This window comes from Phyllobates terribilis, unplaced genomic scaffold (assembly GCF_046119375.1).
Source record: "Phyllobates terribilis strain yellow unplaced genomic scaffold, ASM4611937v1 Scaffold_2__4_contigs__length_985480577, whole genome shotgun sequence".
Taxonomy (NCBI): Eukaryota; Metazoa; Chordata; class Amphibia; order Anura; family Dendrobatidae; genus Phyllobates; species Phyllobates terribilis.
The window spans coordinates 294,847,823-294,872,524 of NW_027362762.1; the positions used below are offsets into that span (position 1 = coordinate 294,847,823).

General features: G+C 43.1%; 1 protein-coding gene across 1 annotated transcript in view; it reads left to right on the forward strand.

The window, feature by feature from the left end:
- Nucleotides 1–281: 281 nt before the first annotated feature.
- FGF14 (fibroblast growth factor 14) overlaps nt 282–24,702 on the forward strand; it is a 683,726-nt gene continuing 659,305 nt past the window's right edge. Inside the window, exon 1 of the mRNA XM_073664201.1 lies at nt 282–1,198. Within this exon, the coding sequence (XP_073520302.1) occupies nt 991–1,198 (208 nt within the window). The 5' untranslated portion in view covers nt 282–990. The remainder of the gene's footprint in view (nt 1,199–24,702) is intronic.

Here is a 24,702-nt window from a genome sequence, read left to right on the forward strand (position 1 = left end):
GAAATAAAACATTCTACCCGTGTTCACCCTTACGTAACGCAAAGTGGATTGAATGCAAGAAGAAAAAAAAAAAGAGCAAGAGAGAAAGCTGATGCGATACCTATGGTAACACGGTTAATCAAATCGGCTTTTAAATGTTGTCATGAATATTACATTAACCTTAGTGGAGCCTTATGATGTTTGAGAAATGTGTCTCATCATATGAAAGAAAAAAAAATGTCTATTCGTATAGGATCAAATAAAGCTTTTTATTAAAAAAAAAAAGATGGAAAAAAAAACCCATCCAACTCCTCCTACTCTATCTGTGCCTGCAATTCAGAGCCAGCACAGGGAGTGAAAGACAGGGAAATTTATTTCTAATGCACACCAGTGCTTGAAGCAGCAGGGAGAGTGAGAGCAGGGAAGAGATCTGCCTCTCCTTCCACCCACAGTAATCAGCTATTAAGGAGATCTGGATTTACATCACTTCTGCTGGGGGACTTGGAGCTGCAGGTTAAATAAGATTGCACAGATCACAGGGATTGATGGTAATCCTATTGACACTTGCAGAGGGGAGTTTGTGCCATCATCATCTTCCAGGCTTGGTTGGGTGATATTTGTTGTGCTTGGTGCTACAACTGCAGTCTTTTAGTAACATGTATCCTGCTTTGGCTTTGGATGCTTTACAGATCCACCCTTCCTTATAGCAATCAAGTGCTAGGCAATGGTTTTTACTTCGGGGATCGTACATGTCTCACTGCTCTAAGATTAGTTTTTTTGGCCTCTCTTGGGATTTCTTTAGCTCACTTCATTTGGCTGCATGCTGGAAAGGGAAATTGCTCACTTTGGTAACAGCCCTGTGTTGTTGTAATAATAATCATTAATCTTAACCTTATCTGAAAGCGGAAAAAGGAGAGAGATACAAAACAGCTCTCTAATTGAGGAGTCTCTAAAGATATAAACCCTGCACGGAAATAAGACTGGGAGACGCTAGGAAAATAATCATTTTCTATGGTTAAATTGGTACCCTTGTTCTGGAGAACTGATCACAATCTCTTATTATGCAACAACAAGGATTTCTTCGTTCTCAGGGTGTCTAAGCTGCTGGATTGCTTTTCGCCCAAATCAATGTGGTTTCTTTGGAACATTTTCAGCAAAGGAACGCATATGCTGCAGTGTCTTTGTGGCAAGAGTCTTAAGAAAAACAAGAACCCAAGTGGTAAGCATGATAAAAATGCACATTGCATGATTCTACCTTCATCCCATTCTATTGCTGGCTTCTGAGGAGCACTAGATCTTTAATGAGAATACAGAAGAAAATCATCTTGCCATGAGGCCGATGCAATGTTTGTGTTCTGTACCTTAAGCTTTTATTTTATTTTTTTCTATTTAATTGGCTTGAAAAGATACGTCATCCAGGTCTGGTGTGTGCCCATTTTCTAAAGGAGTGGCAACTTTGTTTGTTTTGTATTTTTTGTTCAGTACATATTGTAAATGCAGGTGACTGGCATGTAGGCACCTTTCTGTGAAAGCCCTAGCTTTGTACTTGACCTGTATACATTCACCATGGCACTGGCATCCTGTAATACTTTCAGATTAGCTGACAAATATTCCAAACACGAACAACCTCTCAAAAGTAGAAAAAAAAAAATCCAAAACAGTGTCAGGCTGTTACACATTTCTGCCTCTTCATAATGCCCGGAAAGCATGGCAGTGCCATTCAGAGGAAATCACAAGCTAAGTGAATATATTGTAAAGATTTGTTTCTTTATATTACAAATACATACAAGATGTGATTTCCATGCAGCATCGTTGGCGCTTTTATGTGATGCAGTGAAAACAGCCAGCACAGGGTTAATATTTGCAGTATACTGTGTAGGCTTCTTCCAGCAGGAGATTAACAGCATTTCTTAGTCCCATTCATTTTTCAGGACACCTTTTGTGAGGCTCATCGGGGCTTTATTCAATAATATCATAAAGGAAAGCCATGCATTCTCAGGCTTATTTACACTATTGCTTGTTATTTTATGTAGGGAACGGCTCTCGCTGCCCCTGTATTTGGTATCTCCCCGTGGCCTGCGTTTTTTCTGTTGGAGGAAGTGTAGACAGGGGGCTACATGAATAAAATGAAACATTTTCTGTTGGATTCCTCTGGTCCTGCATGACCTGCAGTTCCTTTAGCTCCCAGTCCCATGAAGAGCAATGAATCCCTGGTTTGCCTCTGACGTTGGCACTGCAGTGTAGTAGATCATAGATTTTTTTTTTCTCCTTTCCAATTGTGACATATTCCCAACATCAACAAACAGCAGAACCTGTAGGGTGACACTTCCCTGGGCTCTGACAATATTGTAGGGTTCGCTGCACGTTTCCTCGTTATTTCAGGGTGTATAGACTGAGGCAATGCTTTGCTGGGCTGGGATTTTCGAAGTGTGTGTTGTCATATCATTATGCAGCAAAGAGCACTTCTTAGAATACCAAAGAGGTGGAATTCTCCTGGCCGTCCTCTTGCAGGTCTGAGGGCCAGGTCCTTGTTGTGTTACCCACTCTGGAGGGTACCAGTTCACACAGGTTCTCAATTACTGCAGTGAGCTAGAAGAGGTTAGATGCTGCTTTACCTTGACTCTATTGAGAAGCAAGAAACGTACACTCCAGGCATAGTCAGGATGCCTGCATTGCCTGCTTTACATGTAGGCAGCATTGTAGATGCATAAGAAAACCAAGAAGCACATTTGCACTGGGGTATTTTCAATAGGCCATGGAAACAATGTTACAGTTGCCAATTTTGTGTTCCTATTGTTTAAGGTAAAATATTATGGACATATGTATCCAAATATCGCTTTATTGTTTTATTTTTGTCAACTTATGTACAATATGGGTGTATATGTCTACATTTCTAAGTGCCGTGAAGCAAACTTGTGTTCCAAACTTCTCCACAATCCAAATGTGAAGGCTTTTACTATTGTAAGCAGAATATATGTAAAAAAAATTTATATTTTCACACACACACGTGTATATATGTGTGTGTATTATTTATATATATGTATACATACATACACTTACTTTACATTGCAGTAAGGGATGAACATCTCTACCAACAGTGTACATCAGCTGGATTGAAGGCAGTATAGAGGGCTTTATTCCCAAGGTTCAGATCCTGTAAAGAATTTAATCAATTACCTTTGAGTCCAATGCAATCAATGTAACCCTTAATGCACAAATAAAGGATTCCAGTGAGAGATCTATTCTAGTAAGCGAGCATCCATGGGAACCCATTTGCTCTTGGAAAATTAGGTGGCTCAGTGGAAACTTTCATTCATCATTTGTGCCTTCATTGACATTATTGTTTCTGCTTCCAGCTGATCATTGGATGCTGCACCAACAATATTTTACCTTTTTTCATTTTAATGGGCTACAGTCGCTACTTGGCTGCTACTTTTTTCTTGTTAGGTCAGGTAGCTATTGAAGTTACGATGTTTGAAGACTCTATAGCAAACAAGCACCTATTGACCAGACTCTCTTTAGTAGTTGTTTTTGTGTTAGTAGCACCTTTTCATCTCATTAGTTATTCCTAAACTATCCCAGGATGCTTCTTTGTACATAAATCCTTAAAAATGATGCAACTTCACACGTCTTCGCAGTATGAAATTCTGCTGATCAATGATCTTTATATCCATTTTTGACATAGTTACTGAACTCGTGTTGTGCTCTATACTATACATGTATAAAATGTGACTATTAAATGTTTTATTCTTCAGCCAAGTTTTAAGTTATGTTACCCTTGAACCAAGATTTACCATATGACCTATTAAAAGAAACCTCTCATGAATTCTGAATAGCTGAATACCGAATGCGCTGTGATTTTGATATTCACTGTTTAGAATCAAAATCCAGTTCCTGTATGAACCTCAAGGTAGGGGTGTTTAGGATGGAGGGAAACTATTTACATTGGCCTGCATAGCAGTCTATACATTTTACATACAGCGATTGATATATATCTTCAACAATATCCAACTGGAGCCCAGAGCTGCCTAAGCCTTCACGTGTGGCCAAAAATGTATATGGCTGCTTTTCTGAGAAAAATGATGAAGAGTAAGATGTACGATGAGTAATCTATCCCACCATGAAGAACAGATGAGCAACTCAGTTTTCTCATCTGTTAGAAGAAGATATCTTCCCGATCTTTAACTGTTGTCTTGTGAGGATGTTTGGGTATGAATCGGCTATGTCTAGAAATAAAGATGTAAAATTTAAAAAAGAAAAGAAATTGTGCCTTCCACTTAAAAACGTCCTAGCTGAGTGTATTGTGTAGCCCTTTGGTTTAATGAATAGCTACAATATGATGAGTTAACCACTGCTGATAAAGATAGCTTTGAAGCTCCTAGTACCCCCTAAAACATTAGACCTGGAGTGCCTGTTATCTCGTCATTACCGACATCTTTACCATTGCATGTATACGTAAATTATTTATTTATTATCCGTAATTGTGGCATCTGCCTCCAGCCATTTGTTTTGAACATCTACAAGAGGAACTTCGATATACAATGTGTTCCTAATTTATCTAAAAGTTAGCACTGCTTTAGGGTACAATATTTCATTATGTTTCAAAAAGTTCTACCAAGAACATTGATACATGGATAAGTGTTCCCACTATACTTCCTAAATGGCGCAGTTTTAGGAGAAACAGTTGCTTTGTCACAAAGTTACAAGGGACTGTGGGCACTTACACGATCCCTCGAACTAGGGGTGCCCTAGGCTATCAGTTCCCTAGATTACCCCGGATGGTGGAGATGCCGGGGTCTCATATCTTGTTATGCTCCTATCTTAACTCTTATCTGTTCCCTCCCCCACCCAGGGAGGTGTGAGGCTGAAGTGTAAAGCCCCCATCACACTAAGCGAGATCGCTAGCGAGATCACTGGTGAGTCACAAGTTTTGTGATGCAACAGCGACCTCAGTAGCGGTCTCGCTAAGTGTGACACATAGCAGCGACCAGGCCCCTGCTGTGAGATCGCTGGTCGTGTCGGAATGGCCTGGACCTTTTTTTGATCGTTGAGGTCCTGCTGGGTAGCATGCATCGGTGTTTTTGACACCTTACCAACGACCTCGTTGATGACTCAGAACTGAGACACATAGGCGTGCATTTGCGTTGCATTATCACCATATCGTTGCTGCGTCGTGGGGAAGATCTGACTGTTTGACATCTCACCAGCGACCACATAGCGATGCAGCAATGATCCCTGCCAGGTCATATCGTTGTCGGGATCGCTGTAGCGTCGCTAAGTGTGACGGTACCTTAAAGGAAAACACTAACCAGACAGACAGAGGTAAACAGATTGGGATAAAAAAAAACTACAATCATACAAATACACTCATACAAATCATACAAAACAACAGAGTGGGAAACAGGGGAGGAATAGGAAGGAGAAACCAAATGAGAGAGGATAAGGATAAACAGGCACACCAACTTCTCTCAGAAATCTCCAGAAAAACTCTCCAGCTACCAACTCCAAACATTGAACTTTCTTCTTCAACATCAAACCAGGACTTAGAACCGTCACTTGCAACTCCCAAGTGTTGGTGGCAAGCATATCTATCAGAGGGAAGTGGCCAACACAGAACAGCTGAAAATTCAGAATGGAAAGCTCCAGGATATCAACTGAACTGATTAACCCTTGCAATGACAGAGCAAGGAAAACCTGTACTGCTTAATAGGATGGCGAAGCAGTTCTAATCAGTGCTGGAGTTCGTGTAACCAGACGCAGCGATCTTCTGGCCCCTCTCTGTCTCGGTATCCCTGTGACATGCTTACTCTGAACCAAAGTCCATTTGCTCATGTAAAGTTCCAGTTTTTGAAGTAATAAATCTACATTAATATATTTTATAAGTATTAGCACATACCCAATATATTGTGCATACTTATGCTTCTGGCCTACAGCATTATACACTACTCAAAAAAGTAAAGGGAACACTCAAATAACACATCCTATATCTGAATGAATGAAATATTCTCATTGAATACTTTGTTCTGTACAAGGTTGAATGTGCTGACAACAAAATCACACAAAAATCATCAATGGAAAACAAATTTATTAACCAATGGAGGCCTGGATTTGGTGTCACCCCCAAAATTAAAGTGGAAAACACACTACAGGCTGATCCAACTTTGATGGAATGTCCTTAAAATGAGGCTCAGTATTGTGTGTGGCCTCCACGTGCCTGTATGACCTCCTTACAATTCCGGGGTATGCTCCTGATGAGGTTGCGGATGGTCTCCTGTGGGATCTCATCCCAGACCTGGACTAAAGCATCCGCCAACTCCTGGACAGTCTGTGGTGCAACGTGACGCTCAATCGGATTCAGGTCTGGGGAACGGGCGGGCCAGTCCATAGCTTCAATGCCTTCAACTTGCAGGAACTGCTGACACATAAGTTCTGGCATTGTCCTGCATTAGGAGGAACCCAGGGCCAACCGCACCAGCATATGGTCTCACAAGGGGTCTGAGGATCTCATCTCGGTACCTAATGGTAGTCAGGCTACCTCTGGCGAGCACATGGAGGGCTGTGCGGCCCTGCAAAGAAATGCTACCCCACACCATTAATGACCCACTGCCAAACCGGTCATGCTGAAGGATATTGCAGGCAGCAGATTGCTCTCCACGGCGTCTCCAGACTCTGGAACGTCTATCACATGTGCTCAGTGTGAACCTGCCTTCATCTGTGAAGAGCACAGGGTGCCCGTGGCGACTTTGCTAATCCCGGTGCTCTGTGGCAAATGCCAAGCATCCTGCATGGTCTTGGGCTGTGAGCACAACACCCATCTTTGGACGTCGGACCCTCATACCACCTTCATGTAGTCGGTTTCTAACCATTTGTGCAGACACATGCACATTTGTGGCCTGCTGGAGGTCATTTTGCAGGGCTCTGGCAGTGCTCCTCCTGTTCATCCTTGTACAAAGGCGGAGGTAGCGGTCCTCCTGCTGGGTTGTTGCCCTCCTACTGCCCCATCCACGTCTCCTGGTGTACTGGCCTGTCTCCTGGTAGCGCCTCCAGCCTCTGGACACTACGCTGACAGACACAGCAAACTTTCTTGCCACAACTCGCATTGATCTGCCATCCTGTATGAGCTGCACTACCTGAGCAACTTCTGTGGGTTGTAGAGTCCATCTCATGCTACCACGAGTGTGAAAGCACCACCCACATTCAAAAGTGACCAAAACATCAGCCAGAAAGCATTGGTACTGAGATGTGGTCTGTGGTCCCCACTTGCAGAACCACTCCTTTTATTGAGGGTGTCTTGATAATTGCCAATAATTTGCATCTATTGTCTATTCCATTTGCACAACAGTATGTGAAATTGTCAATCAGTGCTGCTTCCTAAGTGGACAGTTTGATTTCACAGAAGTTTGATCTACTTGGAGTCATATTCTGTTGTTTAAGCGTTCCCTTTATTTTTTTGAGCAGTGTATATCAGACTCAGCTAACATCAAAAGTAGTGTATGGTATACAAGTAATATTAATTTTTATGCCCTTGGGTCTTCTGTCTCTAAAACTTTTGAGTTCAAACAAGTATATGTGGCTCTGTACTTAGTTTTGTGAGCGTGAAGTGTTTCCAGCAAAATTAATATTTGATGGATATACTTACCTGCCAACGTTCCCGAACAGAAATTCAACACAAAATAGGTCACTACCCTGATATACAGTAAGTATTCCTACTTCAATCTAAAATTCCCTTTATTCCCTGCTTCTTTTTTGCCAAATGTTGTTGCTCTTACATGACACAATCTGTGTGTATACTGTATGTGTATATACATTGTCTCAAAGCTAAAAAACATCTTAACACCAGACACTATAGTACTATATTAGGTTGCTCTGTAGATATATTTGTGTATTGTTTTGCTGTTACATGTCCAATGTAATAGTGTAGAATAATAAGTAATATCACATGTATTCTTAAATTGTGAAATTGGGTTTTGGAATTTTCCATTTGTAGGATTTCATGACCTTTTTATTACGTATCATCAAAGGGGACTTCAAGCATGACCATTTATAGATTGACTGGCTTCACATTGGATGTTTTTATGACTCTCATTTTCTAATGCTATTATTGAGTACAAATGAAAACTGCATTCAGACATGGGCTGTCAGGGATAATTTCTGTGTCCAGTCACATGGACCTTACTTTGCATACAACATACAAATGCATGAACATGCAGTAACACATAGTACTTTTTGTTTTCAGAAATCTGCTATGACGATGACAGCCGAAAACATCAAGCATTTTTGCTGAAATTTTTTTGATGATGCTTTGTTTCCGAACTATACCAGGAGTCAAAACTGATCTGTGATGAATGGGTCTGACTGTTTAACAAAGTGCCATGGCACCACTAATCTTTTGCTTGGGCTGTTGCTATACACATAAGGTTGTCAGTTGCTCCCACCAATAACTTAAAGGGTTAACCCCAATTTACTATGTATTAAAGTTCATCCCCTCTTACGTGGTAATTTGGTTTTCACTTTTTTTTGTTTATTGCTTGTTGTCCAGATTACCTGTCAGTACTTCATTCTAGCGCTGTTGGACAACTATGTGCTGTGCTTACAAGCTCTTCACAAAAGAGTTTGTGATCCCTGGTCTAAAGCTGACCAGGAATGCTGGAGCGCACAGTTTGCAGCATCAGAGAAGCACAGTAGCACAGTAGTACTGAATCTGGCTGCCATTGGGTGCAAAGACACAGCCACCTCATCATTGGAGAGCACAAAGTTTGGAGAAGCAGTATAGTGATCCGAACTGTCAGTCACCCTGCAGCGCACTGCCCCTGAACAAGCAGAAACTGTGAGTTTGGGAAGTAGTGTACTCCTGATGGTCTCAAGTAGTCAGCTGCAATAGATCACCCATGTCATCCTTCCGTATATCTTGAATTTCATATGGAGGCATATAAAATAATGTCACTGTTTCATATGACTCGCATTAGAAAAAAAACGAGGAAATGTTCAATTATGTGCTGTGTTAGTTATTTAGCCCCCATGAAGCATTTTTTCATGGCTAGGCATTATTTTCTTGCTAGTGAGCCTTCTAAAGGTCAGCACAGAGGTGTCAATAGATAAGTTTTCTTAAATTTGATTAAAGACTTCCAATATTTAATGAATCAAATTAAATATGTTATCACAATATGCTAACAAAACCTTTGGCAAGCTGCATTTGAAATCACAACGATTGGGCGGCTGCATATAGGTACATAACATAAACATCTCATGGCAGAGTATCTCACAATCATGTTTCTTTTTGTGTTCATTTTATGCCACACATCCCAAAATATGTCGGGAAACAAATAAATGGTAACAAAGGAAACATCTTTATCTCTGAAATACAGCACCATATGGCAAATTGCTATGCAGGTCTGTACTCCAGCTGCTAGTGAGTCTCCCTTCCATTCTGGTAGCTGTAAATACAGTGCATAGTAAGTTTAGTACAGTGGTGGCCAAAAGTATTGGCACCCCTGCAATTCTGTCAGATAATACTCAGTTTCTTCCTGAAAATGATTGCAATCACAAATTCTTTGGTATTATTATCTTCATTTAATTTGCTTGCAAGGAAAAAACACAAAAGAGAATGAAGCAAAAATCAAATCATTGATCATTTCACACAAAACTCCAAAAATGGGCCAGACAAAAGTATTGGCACCCTCAGCCTAATACTTGGTTGCACAACCTTTAGCCAAAATAACTGCGAACAACCGCTTCCGGTAACCATCAATGAGTTTCTTACAATGCTCTGCTGGAATTGTAGACCATTCTTCTTTGGCAAACTGCTCCAGGTCCCTGATATTTGAAGGGTGCCTTCTCCAAACTGCCATTTTGAGATCTCTCCACAGGTGTTCTATGGGATTCAGGTCTGGACTCATTGCTGGCCACCTTAGAAGTCTCCAGTGCTTTCTCTCAAACCATTTTATAGTGCTTTTGGAAGTGTGTTTTGGGTCATTGTCCTGCTGGAAGACCCATGACCTCTGAGGGAGACCCAGCTTTCTCACACTGGGCCCTACATTATGCTGCAAAATTTGTTGGTAGTCTTCAGACTTCATAATGCCATGCACACAGTCAAGCAGTCCAGTGCCAGAGGCAGCAAAGCAACCCCAAAACATCAGGGAACCTCCGCCATGTTTGACTGCAGGGACCGTGTTCTTTTCTTTGAATGCCTCTTTTTTTTCCTGTACACTCTATGTTGATGCTTTTTCCCAAAAAGCTCTACTTTTGTCTCATCTGACCAGAGAACATTCTTCCAAAACGTTTTAGGCTTTCTCAGGAAAGTTTTGGCAAACTCCAGCCTGGCTTTTTTTATGTCTCGGGGTAAGAAGTGGGGTCTTCCTGGGTATCCTACCATACAGTCCCTTTTCATTCAGACGCCGACGGATAGTATGGGTTGACACTGTTGTACCCTCGGACTGCAGGGCAGCTGGAACTTGTGTGGACGTTAGTCGAGGTTCTTTATCCACTATCCGCACAATCTTGCGTTGAAATCTCTCGTCAATTTTTCTTTTCCGTCCACATCTAGGGAGGTTAGCCACAGTGCCATGGGCTTTAAACTTCTTGATGACACTGCTCACGGAGGACACAGGAACATTCAGGTCTTTGGAGATGGACTTGTAGCCTTGAGATTGCTCATGCTTCCTCACAATTTGGTTTCTCAAGTCCTCAGACAGTTCTTTGGTCTTCTTTCTTTTCTCCATGCTCAATGTGGTACACACAAGGACACAGGACAGAGGTTGAGTCAACTTTAATCCATGTTAACTGGCTGCAAGTGTGATTTAGTTATTGCCAACACCTGTTAGGTGCCACAGGTAAGTTACAGGTGCTGTTAATTACACGAATTAGAGAAGCATCACATGATTTTTCAAACAGTGCCAATACTTTTGTCCACCCCCTTTTTTAGGTTTGGTGTGGAATTATATCCAATTTGGCTTTAGGACAATTCTTTTTGTGTTTTTTCATTGAAGACAAATTAAATGAAGATAATAACACCAAAGAATTTGTGATTGCAATCATTTTCAGGAAGAAACTGAGTATTATCTGACAGAATTGCAGGGGTGCAATACTTTTGGCCACCACTGTAGTTCGCTTCCTTTGGCATCTGATAGTGCGACTTCTCAGGTCTCTGGCAGCGATATATCTAGGCCCCAGTATATTCCCTGCATAGAGTTAGTTATGAAGTATAGAGCAGTGAAGGTAAGTACTCCTTACTTGTTCACAAGTCAACCCTAAGAAGCAGCCTTGCTTTGGAAATATTTCAGAGCAAACCACTGTATCCATAAAAGTGAATTTAGCAATGATGAAGGTATCTGTAAGGAACACTTTTATGGAGACTGGGTTGATCAATTTCACCACAAATGAGATGAGAAGAATGACATTTCAAAGGTAGGAACAATGTATTGGAAAGGCAGATCAACATCCTTGGCTCTACAGAATGGAGTTTTGGTCCATGTTTTCCTACATGTATATTTTTGCCGAATTGGTTATTTCATCCGACCAGATATAAAAAATAAAACTTGTGGTGTTTCCTTCTCATGCTTTGATGTCCACATATTTTGGGTAAAACATGAAAATGTATCTTATGGTTTTTTTTTTCCCAGCATCTCTAACCACAAGTGATCAGCTGTTATCTCCTAGACAAGCAGCGTCTAGCTATATGTATTTATCCTGCAGATAAAATAGTCTTCACTTCAGTTCTAGTTCATAATGGGGGTCCAAAGTGGGGAAAAAAAACCCTCTATGATGTCAATATGGGCCTAAAGGAACACGTGGACAGGGATTGTCAATATAAGAGAAGCTCTTTTAATGCAAACTTTCAGTATATGTCCCATATTTCAGCAATGGGAAGCATTTTTATTTCAAGGCTGCTCATACAGCCTAAATCATGTTATCTTTGGCACATTCAATGTCAGAATACTAGAAATAAGTATATCTTTCCCGGCTGCCAGGTACTGATGCTAATCTTAGTTATTCCTTCCTTCTCCTGCCTGCTAACCTTACAGATTGCTCTGGCTCTGATCACAGCAAAAGGCAAAGCTGCAAAAAGAATCGGCTTATTCAGAAAATAGGAAGTCATGATAACACGACTTTCTACTTACTAATTAGCTTATGGCTACTATTCCAGGTCTTCTGTACAGCCTTGGGTGATGTCAGAATGCTGAGTAATATGGAAGGGGGAGTAAAAGCTGTGGATGTGCCAGTCCTAATGAGAATGAGCTTGTGAAGGTGAAATCATAGAGATCATCTTTTGACTGAGAAATGTTTTAAAGAAGTTGTCCACTACTTAGACAACTCCTTCTCATACCCCACTCTTGGCCCTGATAAAACTGAAAAGACTATTTTCACCTCCCGTGCCGGCGCCGTTCCAGCGGTGTTGGCACTTGCGGTCTCAGGGTTCCCATGCAGTTGTTGTGACACATGGGCCCGTCACCCAATCTGCGCTGGCATCACCCCGGGACCACGAGTGCCGACACCAGGGGAATGGCACCAGGACAGGAAGTGAGTATAAGCTTTTTTTATTTTATTGGGCCAAACATTTAGATCAAGAAGGAGTTGTCCTAGTAGTGGACAACCTCTTTAAGGCTTAGTTGCCATTTTGAGGTCAAAGCCACTGTGATCTGCTAGTATTTCAAATTGGCTGTAGCTAGTAGCCATCTGAATGTCATTGGCCACGTCACGCTACTTTCAGCTGTAGTGAATTTGAAACCAACGCCGATCTGCATGGCACAGCTCAAAATGGCTCCAACATCTGAACACAGCCTTCAATGGGTATTATTGCTCCAAGGGCTTGTTCACATGCCATACTTTTGCCACGATTTTTCCTCATATTTTTGCTGCATTTGCAGTGTTTTACAGTACCAGCAAAGTGTATGAGATTTCTGAATTCTTGTCAACATGCTGATTATTTTTTGCTTGCAGATTTGAACCATCAAAGCTTTTTTTTCAAATCTGCAGCATGTCAGTTCTTTCAGTGCTTCTGCAGTATTTTTCTTCCATTCAAATGAACAAGAAAAAAACATAAGTGAAAACTCATGCAATAATGCAACAAAAACGTGCATACTTTGCACACTGTTTTTCCTGCCACCACTTTTTTGCTGCAAATACTCAACATGTGCACAAAACCTTAGGGTATGCGCTCATAGCGTCTTTTCAACACCAGTATAGTTTTTAAAGCAGAAGAAGACGCATCAAGACAACAACTCCGGTGTTCTTCCTCAAGCGTCTTCCTTGTCATATGTTATGCTGGTGGCTTTTTTAAAAGTTTTATATATAAAATAGTGGCGTCTTGTAAGCAGAAGTCACCAGAAGAATGGAAAGGTTACTTCTTTTACCGCTTCAATACTTTGCTTGACGAGTGGTGAAAAAAGACTGAACATATGTACAGAAAGTCATTTTTACATCCACCTGAACAAACCTCTGTGTGCACATACCCTTATAGATTTCCCCCAGAGACTTCCTATCCTACCCTTCATATCTTACAGCAGTTTTGTAATATTGCTATGCCATTTTATTTCTTTATTTTTTTTGCTGGCGTTTTTTTGTGTGGTATTTTTGGTTCATCTTTTTGCCTGTATAATTCTTGCTAAAAAGAAAAAACAAGATAATGCTATGCTAGGTGACACAAAAACCTTTTTCAAAAACTACTTATACCGGACTGAAAAGATCGTTAATTTTCAGCACTATTACAACGCACAAACAATGGAGACTGCTACATATGTACATTTACATGTACATTTACAGAATTGTATGAGATTAGAAAATCATGACTGCTTTTTTTGGAAATGACTCTACTCCATGAACTTTCTGGTAGTACAGTTGGCATGGAACTGAGCTGTAATACCAGGCACAGCACATTGGCAAGAGTGGCACTGTTTCTAAAAGAAAGCAATCTTTTTCTTATCCCCTTTTATGATAATATTAGTATAAATATTAGTAAAACAACAATATATAGGACGGCTCACTTCTGTATTGAATGTAGTGTCAGGATTGAATATTATTGAGACTTGGTCAGAGACCTCAGATAACATCAAAGGTCCGTAAGTAGCGATCACCTGGGATAAAATATGAGAATATTTGGCCTGTCTGCACACAATTACTAGAAAGTAGAACGTCTCAGCAGATGTAGCCGACAACCCAGAGGTTCACTGTCAGCTCAGGGAACGAGGCTATCAGTCATGTGATGGGGGTGGTTGATGAGATGTGTTCATCTAATGTGTGTTATATGATCTATACATATTGGATTGATGCGGTGCTAGTAGTACTCCAATATGTGATTACATCATATACTCTGCAGTGCTTTCTCTATTACTGGTATTTTTTTTACCAGTCCAGACGCAATAGAACTACATTCATTTCTTTATATTTGTCCAGTCCATCCCATGTATTGACGCCAGTACAAGAACATAGTATAGACCAGTGGCGCAGAACCTGCCCATGGCCCACAATAACAGACTGTGCAGTCCTCAGCCATCTGCATGGTGTCTGGTCATGTGTATTTTCCAGAGAAGACCATAGTGGTGGGTAACCATGAATGATGTGGTCATTTCTAGGGCAGAATGGGTAAGTCCTGACTCCTCTAGCACACAAAGGAGGAGATGAGGCCACAAAATCCATTGTAGTTTATCAGTGAAGGGAAATACTCGACTGTTTCATCTTCTGGTATATACAGGTGCTTCTCACTGAATTAGAATATCATCAAAAAGTTAATTTATTTCAGTTCTTCAATACAAAAAGTGAAACTCATATATAGAGTCATTACAGAGTGATCTATTTCAAGTGTATATTTCTGTTGATGTTGATGATTGTAGCTTACAGCCAATGAAAACACAAAAGTCATTATCTCAGTAAATTAAAATAATTAACAAAAACACCTGCAAAGGCTTCCTAAGCATTTAAAAAGGACATTTGTCTGTTTCAGTGTAGGCTCCACAATCATGGGAAAGACTGCTGACTTGACAGATGTCCAGAAGGCAGTCATTGACACACTCCACAAGGTCCCAGAGTTCCAATTTTCATTTGGAAATCAAGGTCCCAGAGTCTGAAGGAAGAGTGGAGAGGCACACAATCCAAGCTGCTTGAGGTCAAGTGTGAAGTTTCCACAATCAGTGATGGTTTGGGGAGCCATGTCATCTGCTGGTTTAGGTCCACTGTGTTTTATCAAGACAAAAGTGAGCGCAGCCGTCTACCAGGAAATTTTAGAGCACTTCATGCTTCCCTCTGCCGACAAGCTTTTTGGAGATGGAAATTTCATTGTCCAGCAGGACTTGGCACCTGTCCACTCTGCCAAAAGTACCAATACCTGGTTTAAAAACAACAGTATATCTGTGCTTGATTGACCAGCAAACTCGCCTGACCTTAACCCCATAGAGAATCTATGGGGTATTGTCAAGAAGAAGATGAGAGACACCAGACCCAACAATGCAGAAGAGCTGAAGGCTGCTATCAAAGCAACCTGGGCTTCCATAACACCTCAGCAGTGCCACAGGCTGATCGCCTGCATGCCAAGCCACATTGATGCAGTAATTGATGCAAAAGGAGCCCCGATCAAGGATTGAGTGCATTTACTGAACATACATTTCAGTAGGCCAACATTTCGGATTTTAAAATCATTTTTCAAGCTGGTGTTATAAAGTATTCTAATTTACTGAGATAATGACTTTTGTGTTTTCATTGGCTGTAAGCCATAATCATCAACATTAACAGAAATAAACACTTGAAATACATCACTCTGTTTGTAATGACTCTATATAATATGAGTTTCACTTTTTGTATTGAAGAACTGAAATAAATTAACTTTTTGATGATATTCTAATTTAGTGAGATGCGCCTGTAGTACAATGGAGAGAGCTGAATGCATGGCCTCTTCCTTTCTGTACTTCCCACACCAATGAGTTTGCTCTACTTTCCAGTAGGAGCCCTAAAAATGGGACCAACGCCTATTAATAATTTATGGCATATACGTTCAATATGTAAATGTCTCAGAAGGTAATACTTTTGTAATATTACAGCGCATGTGGTTGGCTCGATCTGACAATGTGGCCTTCGGACCCCAAAAAGTTGTGTACCCCTGGTATAGACATATAGACTCTACATCAAAAGCGGGAACACAGCTATGTCCTGTGACCAACACTTTTGTAATAATGGTGAAATTACAACCTGTCACACTAGTCTCTAATGTAATAGGCTAAGCAAAACTGAAAACCGCAATGGCAAAATGGATGTAGCCCATGACAATACAATAAGCGCCAAAGCTTTCCTGATACTTGGAAACGGCAGAATTTTTTTTTTTTAAAGCCATGCTTTAGAGATATTAGTGTTTGAGGGAAATGCAGACAGGGCTTACGGCGGTGAATGAAGAGATGCATCACAGAACGAAGGGAAGATATAATTGGATTTGTGAACCCAGATATCAAGTCAGAGGTCTGGTTATTACAACATGACTAAAGAAGGCCACTCTAGTCCAAAAGATTTATTAGTGTGTTAGATAAAACATAACCTTTTCTTCACTATTAAGAGTAGTGTTGAGCCACCCCCGTAGTGTTCGAGTTCGGTTCGGTTCGTCGAACACCCGTGTGTTCGCCGAACTGTTCGTCGAACTGTTCGTCGAACACCTTCGAACACCGTTAAAACCAATGGCAGGCAAACAAAAACACATAGAAACACATAGAAAACACCTTCAAAGGTGTCCAAAAGCTGACAAACTGCTCAGAAGACACAACTAACACATGGAAAAGTGACAAGTACATATAGTCATGCGAAAAGAAAAGAGGTGGAGGAGTAAAAGGAGGGGGAGACACAGATATAGGCATGTCATGCCCTTCTAAAATCCAAAAAGTGAGAAGCCGAGACGGCCAGTCCGCTCCTGCCCGTGCCACCTCCGTGTCGCCGGGTTTGTGCCAGAGCCGCGGTGAACCCTGACGGCCAGCCCCCCTCTCCCAATACTGGTGCCTGTCCGCTGGTGGGTCGAGAGAGCCCCCCTGTGGTGGAGGCAGCTCTAAGCTTTTTAATTTAAATTGTCCCTCTAATTTGAATGAATACACTTTAAATCCATTTACAAGGATCTATTGGAGGGCAAGTCTCATGCCAGCAGCCGCGTAATTCCAGCTCCAGTAGCGTCCACTAAAGCTGCTGCAGTTAAAAAGCTTTTATAAGGATCGAGCTCGGCTGTCCACCGCAAGGCATCCTAGTGCCAGTCCCAGCCCCTATGCCTTGGGGTGCCTCCTGATGCTCTTCACTAAGTATCCCGTGGTCCCGAAGCATTTCCTTTGAAAAAATGAAGTGTCCAAACTACAGGTGGTGTAGCTTGCTTAACAGCCGGGATAATCCGCTGACTAGCAGACCCTGCTACTAGGCACAAAGTATTTCCTGGGCTAGATGCAGTTAAAAATTTGTAAGTAGATACTCTCGTTGGATGCTGAGAAAGCATTCCATAGAGTCTCCTGGCACGCCATATATGATTCTCTTAAAAAGCTTGGGGTAGGGGTCTAGGGGACCCTTTTATAGCCAAAATCACGGCCCTGTATCACAATACGTCACCTAGGCTGAAGATAAATGGAACTGTAGCACCGAGGGCTCGGTTGCTACAGACGTATTGCACCTCACCCAGAGGTGTGATATCTCACTCTCAGATAAGGATGGAGTGTGGATCAGGACCCGACACCTGCATGCATTACACCACATTGCCGTGGGGCAGGGCGACCAATATGCCCCTGAGATGGGCACGACAGTCCCTGTCCCTGGCTGGAGTGGGGGGAGGGAACACTGAGGAAGGGGAACCCTGCAGTGCAGGAGCAGGGAGGAAGCAGTTCCTGGGTGCATTGAGAAGGGAGTATAAAAGGTGGGCACCATCTTAGTTCAGTGCAGAGAAGTCTGAGCAGAAGTGGCAGGGAGCAGGGGCTCTGCATGAGCTCTGCTCCGGAGGCGGGCCTAGTAACAGAGGCCCAGGCCTGCAAGAGGGAGAAGGAAGGAAGAGGAGCGGAGAAGGCTCCAGGAACGAGGAATGAAGGGATCCCAGGGGTGCGGACGGGCGAGTCGCCACCGCACGCCCGAATCCACCTGCGTGGAGGGGTCAGGCCAAAGGGGGAGACCGGTCCCCGAACTAGTGGAGGCAGGAAACGACCCTCAGCTAGAAACCGGAGGCTCTGACATTTTATGTGGCGCAGCCCCTTGCTCCACCCGCTAGGAAGGCACCACATAGGGTCAGGGAAACTGGCGCCAAGTTTACCAAGAGGAGGCCCGAGGCAGCCGGACAGAAGTGTTGGTAAGAAAGGCCAGACAAAGGACACACAAAGGGGGTCCTGTGAAGCGCTCCAAAGTTATCTGGGAGTTGTCTGAGCCCCTCACCTGGTGAGCACAGTACGACGTGGGCAGCCGTTACCTGCAGACGTGGTCTGGATAATAAGAACTGTGAGTAAAGGCCCTGAACTGCATCACTGACTCCGTGTCGTTACTGCTGCTGCCCTGCACCATCACCCCCATCCTCCGCATACACTGCCCTGAGGCTATACTCCTCCCGTGGGGAGTTATGCTACGCTCTGCTGCACCCACAACACCAGCCTTAGCGGTCTGCCCTGTAGCGGCGGTTCACTCTGACCGCAATCCACGGGTGGCATAGTCGGACATTTAAACATCAAAACCACATAAATAGTTCCGCCACTTTTTTGACCGCCCTGAGCCACGGAACCGGATCGCCGCCACGAAGACTACAACCACCAGCATCCACCAAAAAGGGTCCGGCTCCGGGTGTCCCAAGGCCCAGGGGGTGCGTCAGAACATTTTCATCACCTTTCACAATCACCAATGGGACAAGGCAGGGATGTCCTCTGTCCCCTCTCTTATACATCCTAGTGACGGAGCACCTGCTCTCATCAATTCGCCATAACCCCAATATTAGGTGGATTGAGGTGGGAGGCACCGAGTACAAGTGCTCTCTATTTGCTGATGATGTCCTAGTATATATCACTCAATCACATATATCCATCCCTGCTGTTATGGCTGAAATAGATCACTTTGTTACATGGTAAAATTTTAAAATCAATGCAGCGAAGTCTGAGGCCCTCGATGTCTCCCTCCCTAAATCCATATAGGATTCCATCCAGTCCAACTTTCCCTTTGCCTGGCCCTCACAGGGTATCAAATACTTAGGAATTCCTATTTATAGAGACCTCTCCCATCTATGTTATCTTAATTTTGGGCCCTTTATTGAACAATTCCATACAGACCACGGTTGGCAAGTTGGAACTGTGAGATTCACTATGTGCACCACTGGTATTTTGTGGAAAAGCACATGTAAGATTCTGCAACAGTCTCTGCTGATACTCCTGCATGCGTGCATCCCTTTCTATGGCAGGAATAATTTCTGCAAATTTACTTTTGTACCGGGGATCTAACAGTGTGGCAACCCAGTAGTCAGGATTATTTCTAATTCTCACAATTCGAGGGTCATGTTGCAGGTAGTGCAGCAAGAAGGCACTCATGTGTGTTGCGCATCCAGGAGCACCAAGTCCCTGTTGTGTTGGTGGCGAGGTAACAATCATGCTTCCTTCCTCTGTCCTCTCCCCCCAACCTCGCACAACAGAAATGTGATCAAGGTCTCCCTCATCTGATGAGTCTTCCATCAGTTCGTCCTCCACTTCTTCCTGGGCTCCTGCACCTTCCTCACTAGTTTGGCTGCTACCATGCGCCCTGGTAAAATCATCTCCCCCACCCTCACATGCCTGCCGCCCTGGTGCTGCCGACCGTCTGGACCTTGCAGATGTTAGCCCTTCCGCATACAACTCCTCCTCCTCTACTTCCTCCACCTCCTCTTGTGCCACCACCTGACTCCGAATTCTGTTTAACATGTGCTCCAGCATGTAAATCACCGGAATAGTCATGCTGATAATGGCATCGTCAGCACTAAACATCTTCGTCGCCATTTCAAAACTGTGCAGAAGGGTGCATAGGTCCCTGATCTGAGACCACTCCTCCAGCGTGATTTGCCCCACCTCTGAATCTCGTTGGCCCAGGCTATACGTCAGAACGTATTGCACCAGGGCTTGTCGGTGCTGCCACAGTCGCTGCAACATGTGCAGAGTTGAATTCCACCGGGTAGGCACATCGCATTTTAGCCGGTGAAGTGGCAGGCCCAACGACTTCTGTAGAGATGTAAGTCGCTGAGCTGCGGGATGCGAACGGCGGAAGTGAGCACACAGCGACCGTGCCCTCTGCAGAAGGCCATCTAGTCTGGGATAGTGGGCTAAAAATTGCTGGACAACCAGGTTCAACACGTGAGCCATACAAGGCACGTGTGTGACATTGCCCCGGCGAAGGGCCGCACCCAGGTTTGCAGCATTGTCGCACACGGCCTTCCCTGGTTTCAGGTCCAGTGGAGACAACCATTCATGAAATTGGTTCTCCAGAGCTGACCACAACTCCTCAGCTGTGTGACTCACATTTCCCAGACATTTCAATGTAAAAACCGTCTGATGACGTTGAGCCCTACTGCCAGCATAGTAAGGAGGTGTGCAGGATCCCTTCTGCGCAGTTAGAAAGCTTGTGGCATGACCAGACAGGCTTTGGGTGCAGGTGGAAGACCGAGAGGAGGTTGAGGAGGCAGAAGCAGTGGAGGAAAAATGACATAAAGAGGATTGACGCACAACTCGTGGGGACGGCAAGACTTGGACAGCAGCCCCTTGTCCTGCTGTCACCATAGTTACCCAGTACCCAGTCAGCGACATGTAACGCCCCTGTCCATGCCTACTCGTCCAAGTGTCTGTGGTGAAATGCACCCTGTCACACACAGAGTTTCTCAAAGAAGCGGTGATGTTGTGTGCGACATGCTGGTGGAGCGCAGGCACACCTTTCTTTGAGAAGTAGTGCCGACTGGGCATCTGGTACTGGGGCACTGCGACGGACATAAGGTCTCGAAAATCCTCTGTGTCCACCAGGCGGAAAGGCAGCATTTCTGTAGCCAAGAGCTTGCAGATGGTGAAATTCAACCTCTTAGCTTTCTCATGGCTAGGAGGAAATGGTCTTTTACTTGTCCACATCTGAGGGACCGAGGGCTGGCTATTGTGCTTAGACGGGGTTGATAAGGGTGTCCCCGGCAAACTGCCGGTCTGTGAGGAAGATGCAGGCGGACATGTTAGGTTGCCTTGATCCAAAGGTGGTGCTATCGATGTCGGACAGCGCTCAAGACCAGCTGGTGTTACCACCTCCAAAGAAAATGATGACCTGCCAATCACGCTGGCTGTTGCGGGTAAAGAGGTGGCAGGTCTGCGCCCCAAAACAGGTGTGACTGCTGTCCCCCCAGTCACAGAGGATGAAGAGGCCGCGGATGCACAAGATATGGCAGACGGTGGTTGGCCCGGCCGGCTAGACCGCATTGTAGCACACTCAGCTTCCCACTGCAACTTATGCTTCATGTCCATGTGCCGGTTCATGCATGAAGTACTCAAACTATGTATTTTTTGGCCTCTACTTAGCTTTTGCTGACAAATGTTACAGATAACACGAGTTGGGTCATCTTTATCGATCTGAAAAAATGCCCAGGCTATGCAAGGCTTAGCACCCATGCGACCTGAAGAGCCACCACGACTTGTGGTGAGAGGCAGAGTTGTGTTTGAGGATGCAGTTGTTGACGTGCTTCCAGTACTACGTCTCTGTCCAGGAAGGCGCAACCTGACCTCGTCGTCACTAGCATCTTCCTCCACCTCCTCTGCTGACCTCATCTCTTGGCTGACTGTGGGTTGACAGTAAGTGGGATCTCCGACCTCATCATCATCACCCTGTGCGTTATCACACCCGTCGTCCTCAGAGCCAACCTGTTCCTGCCCTGACAAAAAACTAAAGTTGTCGCTCCAATCAGGTATTTGAGTCTTATCATCGTCTTCCTCATTGTCTCCACCAACAGGAGTTACAGTTTGGGAATGAGGGTCTACATTATGGTCAGAACCTTCTGCGTCTGGTCCTGGATCCGACTCATAAAGATTCTGGGCATCAGTGCAGATCATTTCCTCGTCTGGATTCACAGAAGCGCTGGAGTCGACCTCTGATTCCCAGGCTATAGTATGAGTAAACAGCTCTGCAGACTCAACCATCTGTTCTACCTCATACTCAGACGGGCAGCTGGAGATTTGGGAGCTGTGAGGAAGCAAGTGCGATTTGGGTGACACCTTTGAGGACTGGAGTATTTGTGATGTTGAAGTTGATGTGGAGGAGAGCCCACTTAAAGGAGCACTTGATATCCGTTGAAGCACCTGCTGTTTTTGTGCCTCATCTGGAATTTGTAGCGATTGGCGTGGCCGTAAGAAAGGGATCTTATCACATTGTCCGCTAAAAGAAGTAGACATTTTCGTTTGGCTGGAAGATGGTCTTTCTTCTGCACCTACCCCACGGACACAACCTTTTTTCCCCTTCCCAACACGCCTATTCCCCTTTCCACCAGCAGCAGGCCTTTTTCCACTCATTTTGGTGGTTAACTAATTCACAACTCTGGAGTTGTTTGCACAAAAAAACAATGGATGGTAACCGAGCAGAGCTGAGTGGCCAAACTGTGGTATTAGGCCAAAACTATTGGCTGGGTTAGATGCAGAAAAAAAATATTTTTAATTTGCAACCTGATGGAGGTCAGTATAGATGGACTAATAGACCAAGTCCCACACACCGCTAGAAGCCCAAATATTTTTTCAGAGCTAGATGCAGAAATTTTTTTTATTCAATTTGCAACCTGATGGAGGTCAGTATAGATGGACTAATAGACCAAGTCCCACACACTGCTAGAAGCCCAAATATTTTTTCAGAGCTAGATGCAGAAAAAAATTATTTTTAATTTGCAACCTGATGGAGGTCAGTATAGATGGACTAATAGACCAAGTCCCACACACCGCTAGAAGCCCAAATATTTTTTCAGAGCTAGATGCAGAAAAAAATTATTTTTAATTTGCAACCTGATGGAGGTCAGTATAGATGGACTAATAGACCAAGTCCCACACACCGCTAGAAGCCCAAATATTTTTTCAGAGCTAGATGCAGAAAAAAATTATATTCAATTTGCAACCTGCTGGAGGTCAGTATAGAAGGACTAATAGAACAAGTCCCACACACTGCTAGAAGCCCAAATATTTTTTCAGAGCTAAATGAAGAAAAAAATTATTTTTAATTTGCAACCTGATGGAGGTCAGTATAGATGGACTAATAGACCAAGTCCCACACACTGCTAGAAGCCCAAATATTTTTTCAGAGCTAGATGCAGAAAAAAATTAGTTTTAATTTGCAACCTGATGGAGGTCAGTATAGATGGACTAATAGACCAAGTCCCACACACCGCTAGAAGCCCAAATATTTTTTCAGAGCTAGATGCAGAAAAAAATTATATTCAATTTGCAACCTGCTGGACGTCAGTATAGAAGGACTAATAGAACAAGTCCCACACACTGCTAGAAGCCCAAATATTTTTTCAGAGCTAAATGAAGAAAAAAATTATTTTTAATTTGCAACCTGATGGAGGTCAGTATAGATGGACTAATAGACCAAGTCCCACACACTGCTAGAAGCCCAAATATTTTTTCAGAGCTAGATGCAGAAAAAAATTATTTTTAATTTGCAACCTGATGGAGGTCAGTATAGATGGACTAATAGACCAAGTCCCACACACCGCTAGAAGCCCAAATATTTTTTCAGAGCTAGATGCAGAAAAAAATTATTTTTAATTTGCAACCTGATGGAGGTCAGTATAGATGGACTAATAGACCAAGTCCCACACACTGCTAGAAGCCCAAATATTTTTTCAGAGCTAGATGCAGAAAAAAAATATTTTTAATTTGCAACCTGATGGAGGTCAGTATAGATGGACTAATAGAACAAGTCCCACACGCTGCTAGAAGCCCAAATATTTTTTCAGAGATAAATGAAGAAAAAAATTATTTTTAATTTGCAACCTGATGGAGGTCAGTATAGATGGACTAATAGACCAAGTCCCACACACTGCTAGAAGCCCAAATATTTTTTCAGAGCTAGATGCAGAAAAAAATTATTTTTAATTTGCAACCTGATGGAGGTCAGTATAGATGGACTAATAGACCAAGTCCCACACACCGCTAGAAGCCCAAATATTTTTTCAGAGCTAGATGCAGAAAAAAATTATATTCAATTTGCAACCTGCTGGAGGTCAGTATAGAAGGACTAATAGAACAAGTCCCACACACTGCTAGAAGCCCAAATATTTTTTCAGAGCTAAATGAAGAAAAAAATTATTTTTAATTTGCAACCTGATGGAGGTCAGTATAGATGGACTAATAGACCAAGTCCCACACACTGCTAGAAGCCCAAATATTTTTTCAGAGCTAGATGCAGAAAAAAATTATTTTTAATTTGCAACCTGATGGAGGTCAGTATAGATGGACTAATAGACCAAGTCCCACACACTGCTAGAAGCCCAAATATTTTTTCAGAGCTAGATGCAGAAAAAAATTATTTTTAATTTGCAACCTGATGGAGGTCAGTATAGATGGACTAATAGACCAAGTCCCACACACCGCTAGAAGCCCAAATATTTTTTCAGAGCTAGATGCAGAAAAAAATTATATTCAATTTGCAACCTGCTGGACGTCAGTATAGAAGGACTAATAGAACAAGTCCCACACACTGCTAGAAGCCCAAATATTTTTTCAGAGCTAAATGAAGAAAAAAATTATTTTTAATTTGCAACCTGATGGAGGTCAGTAT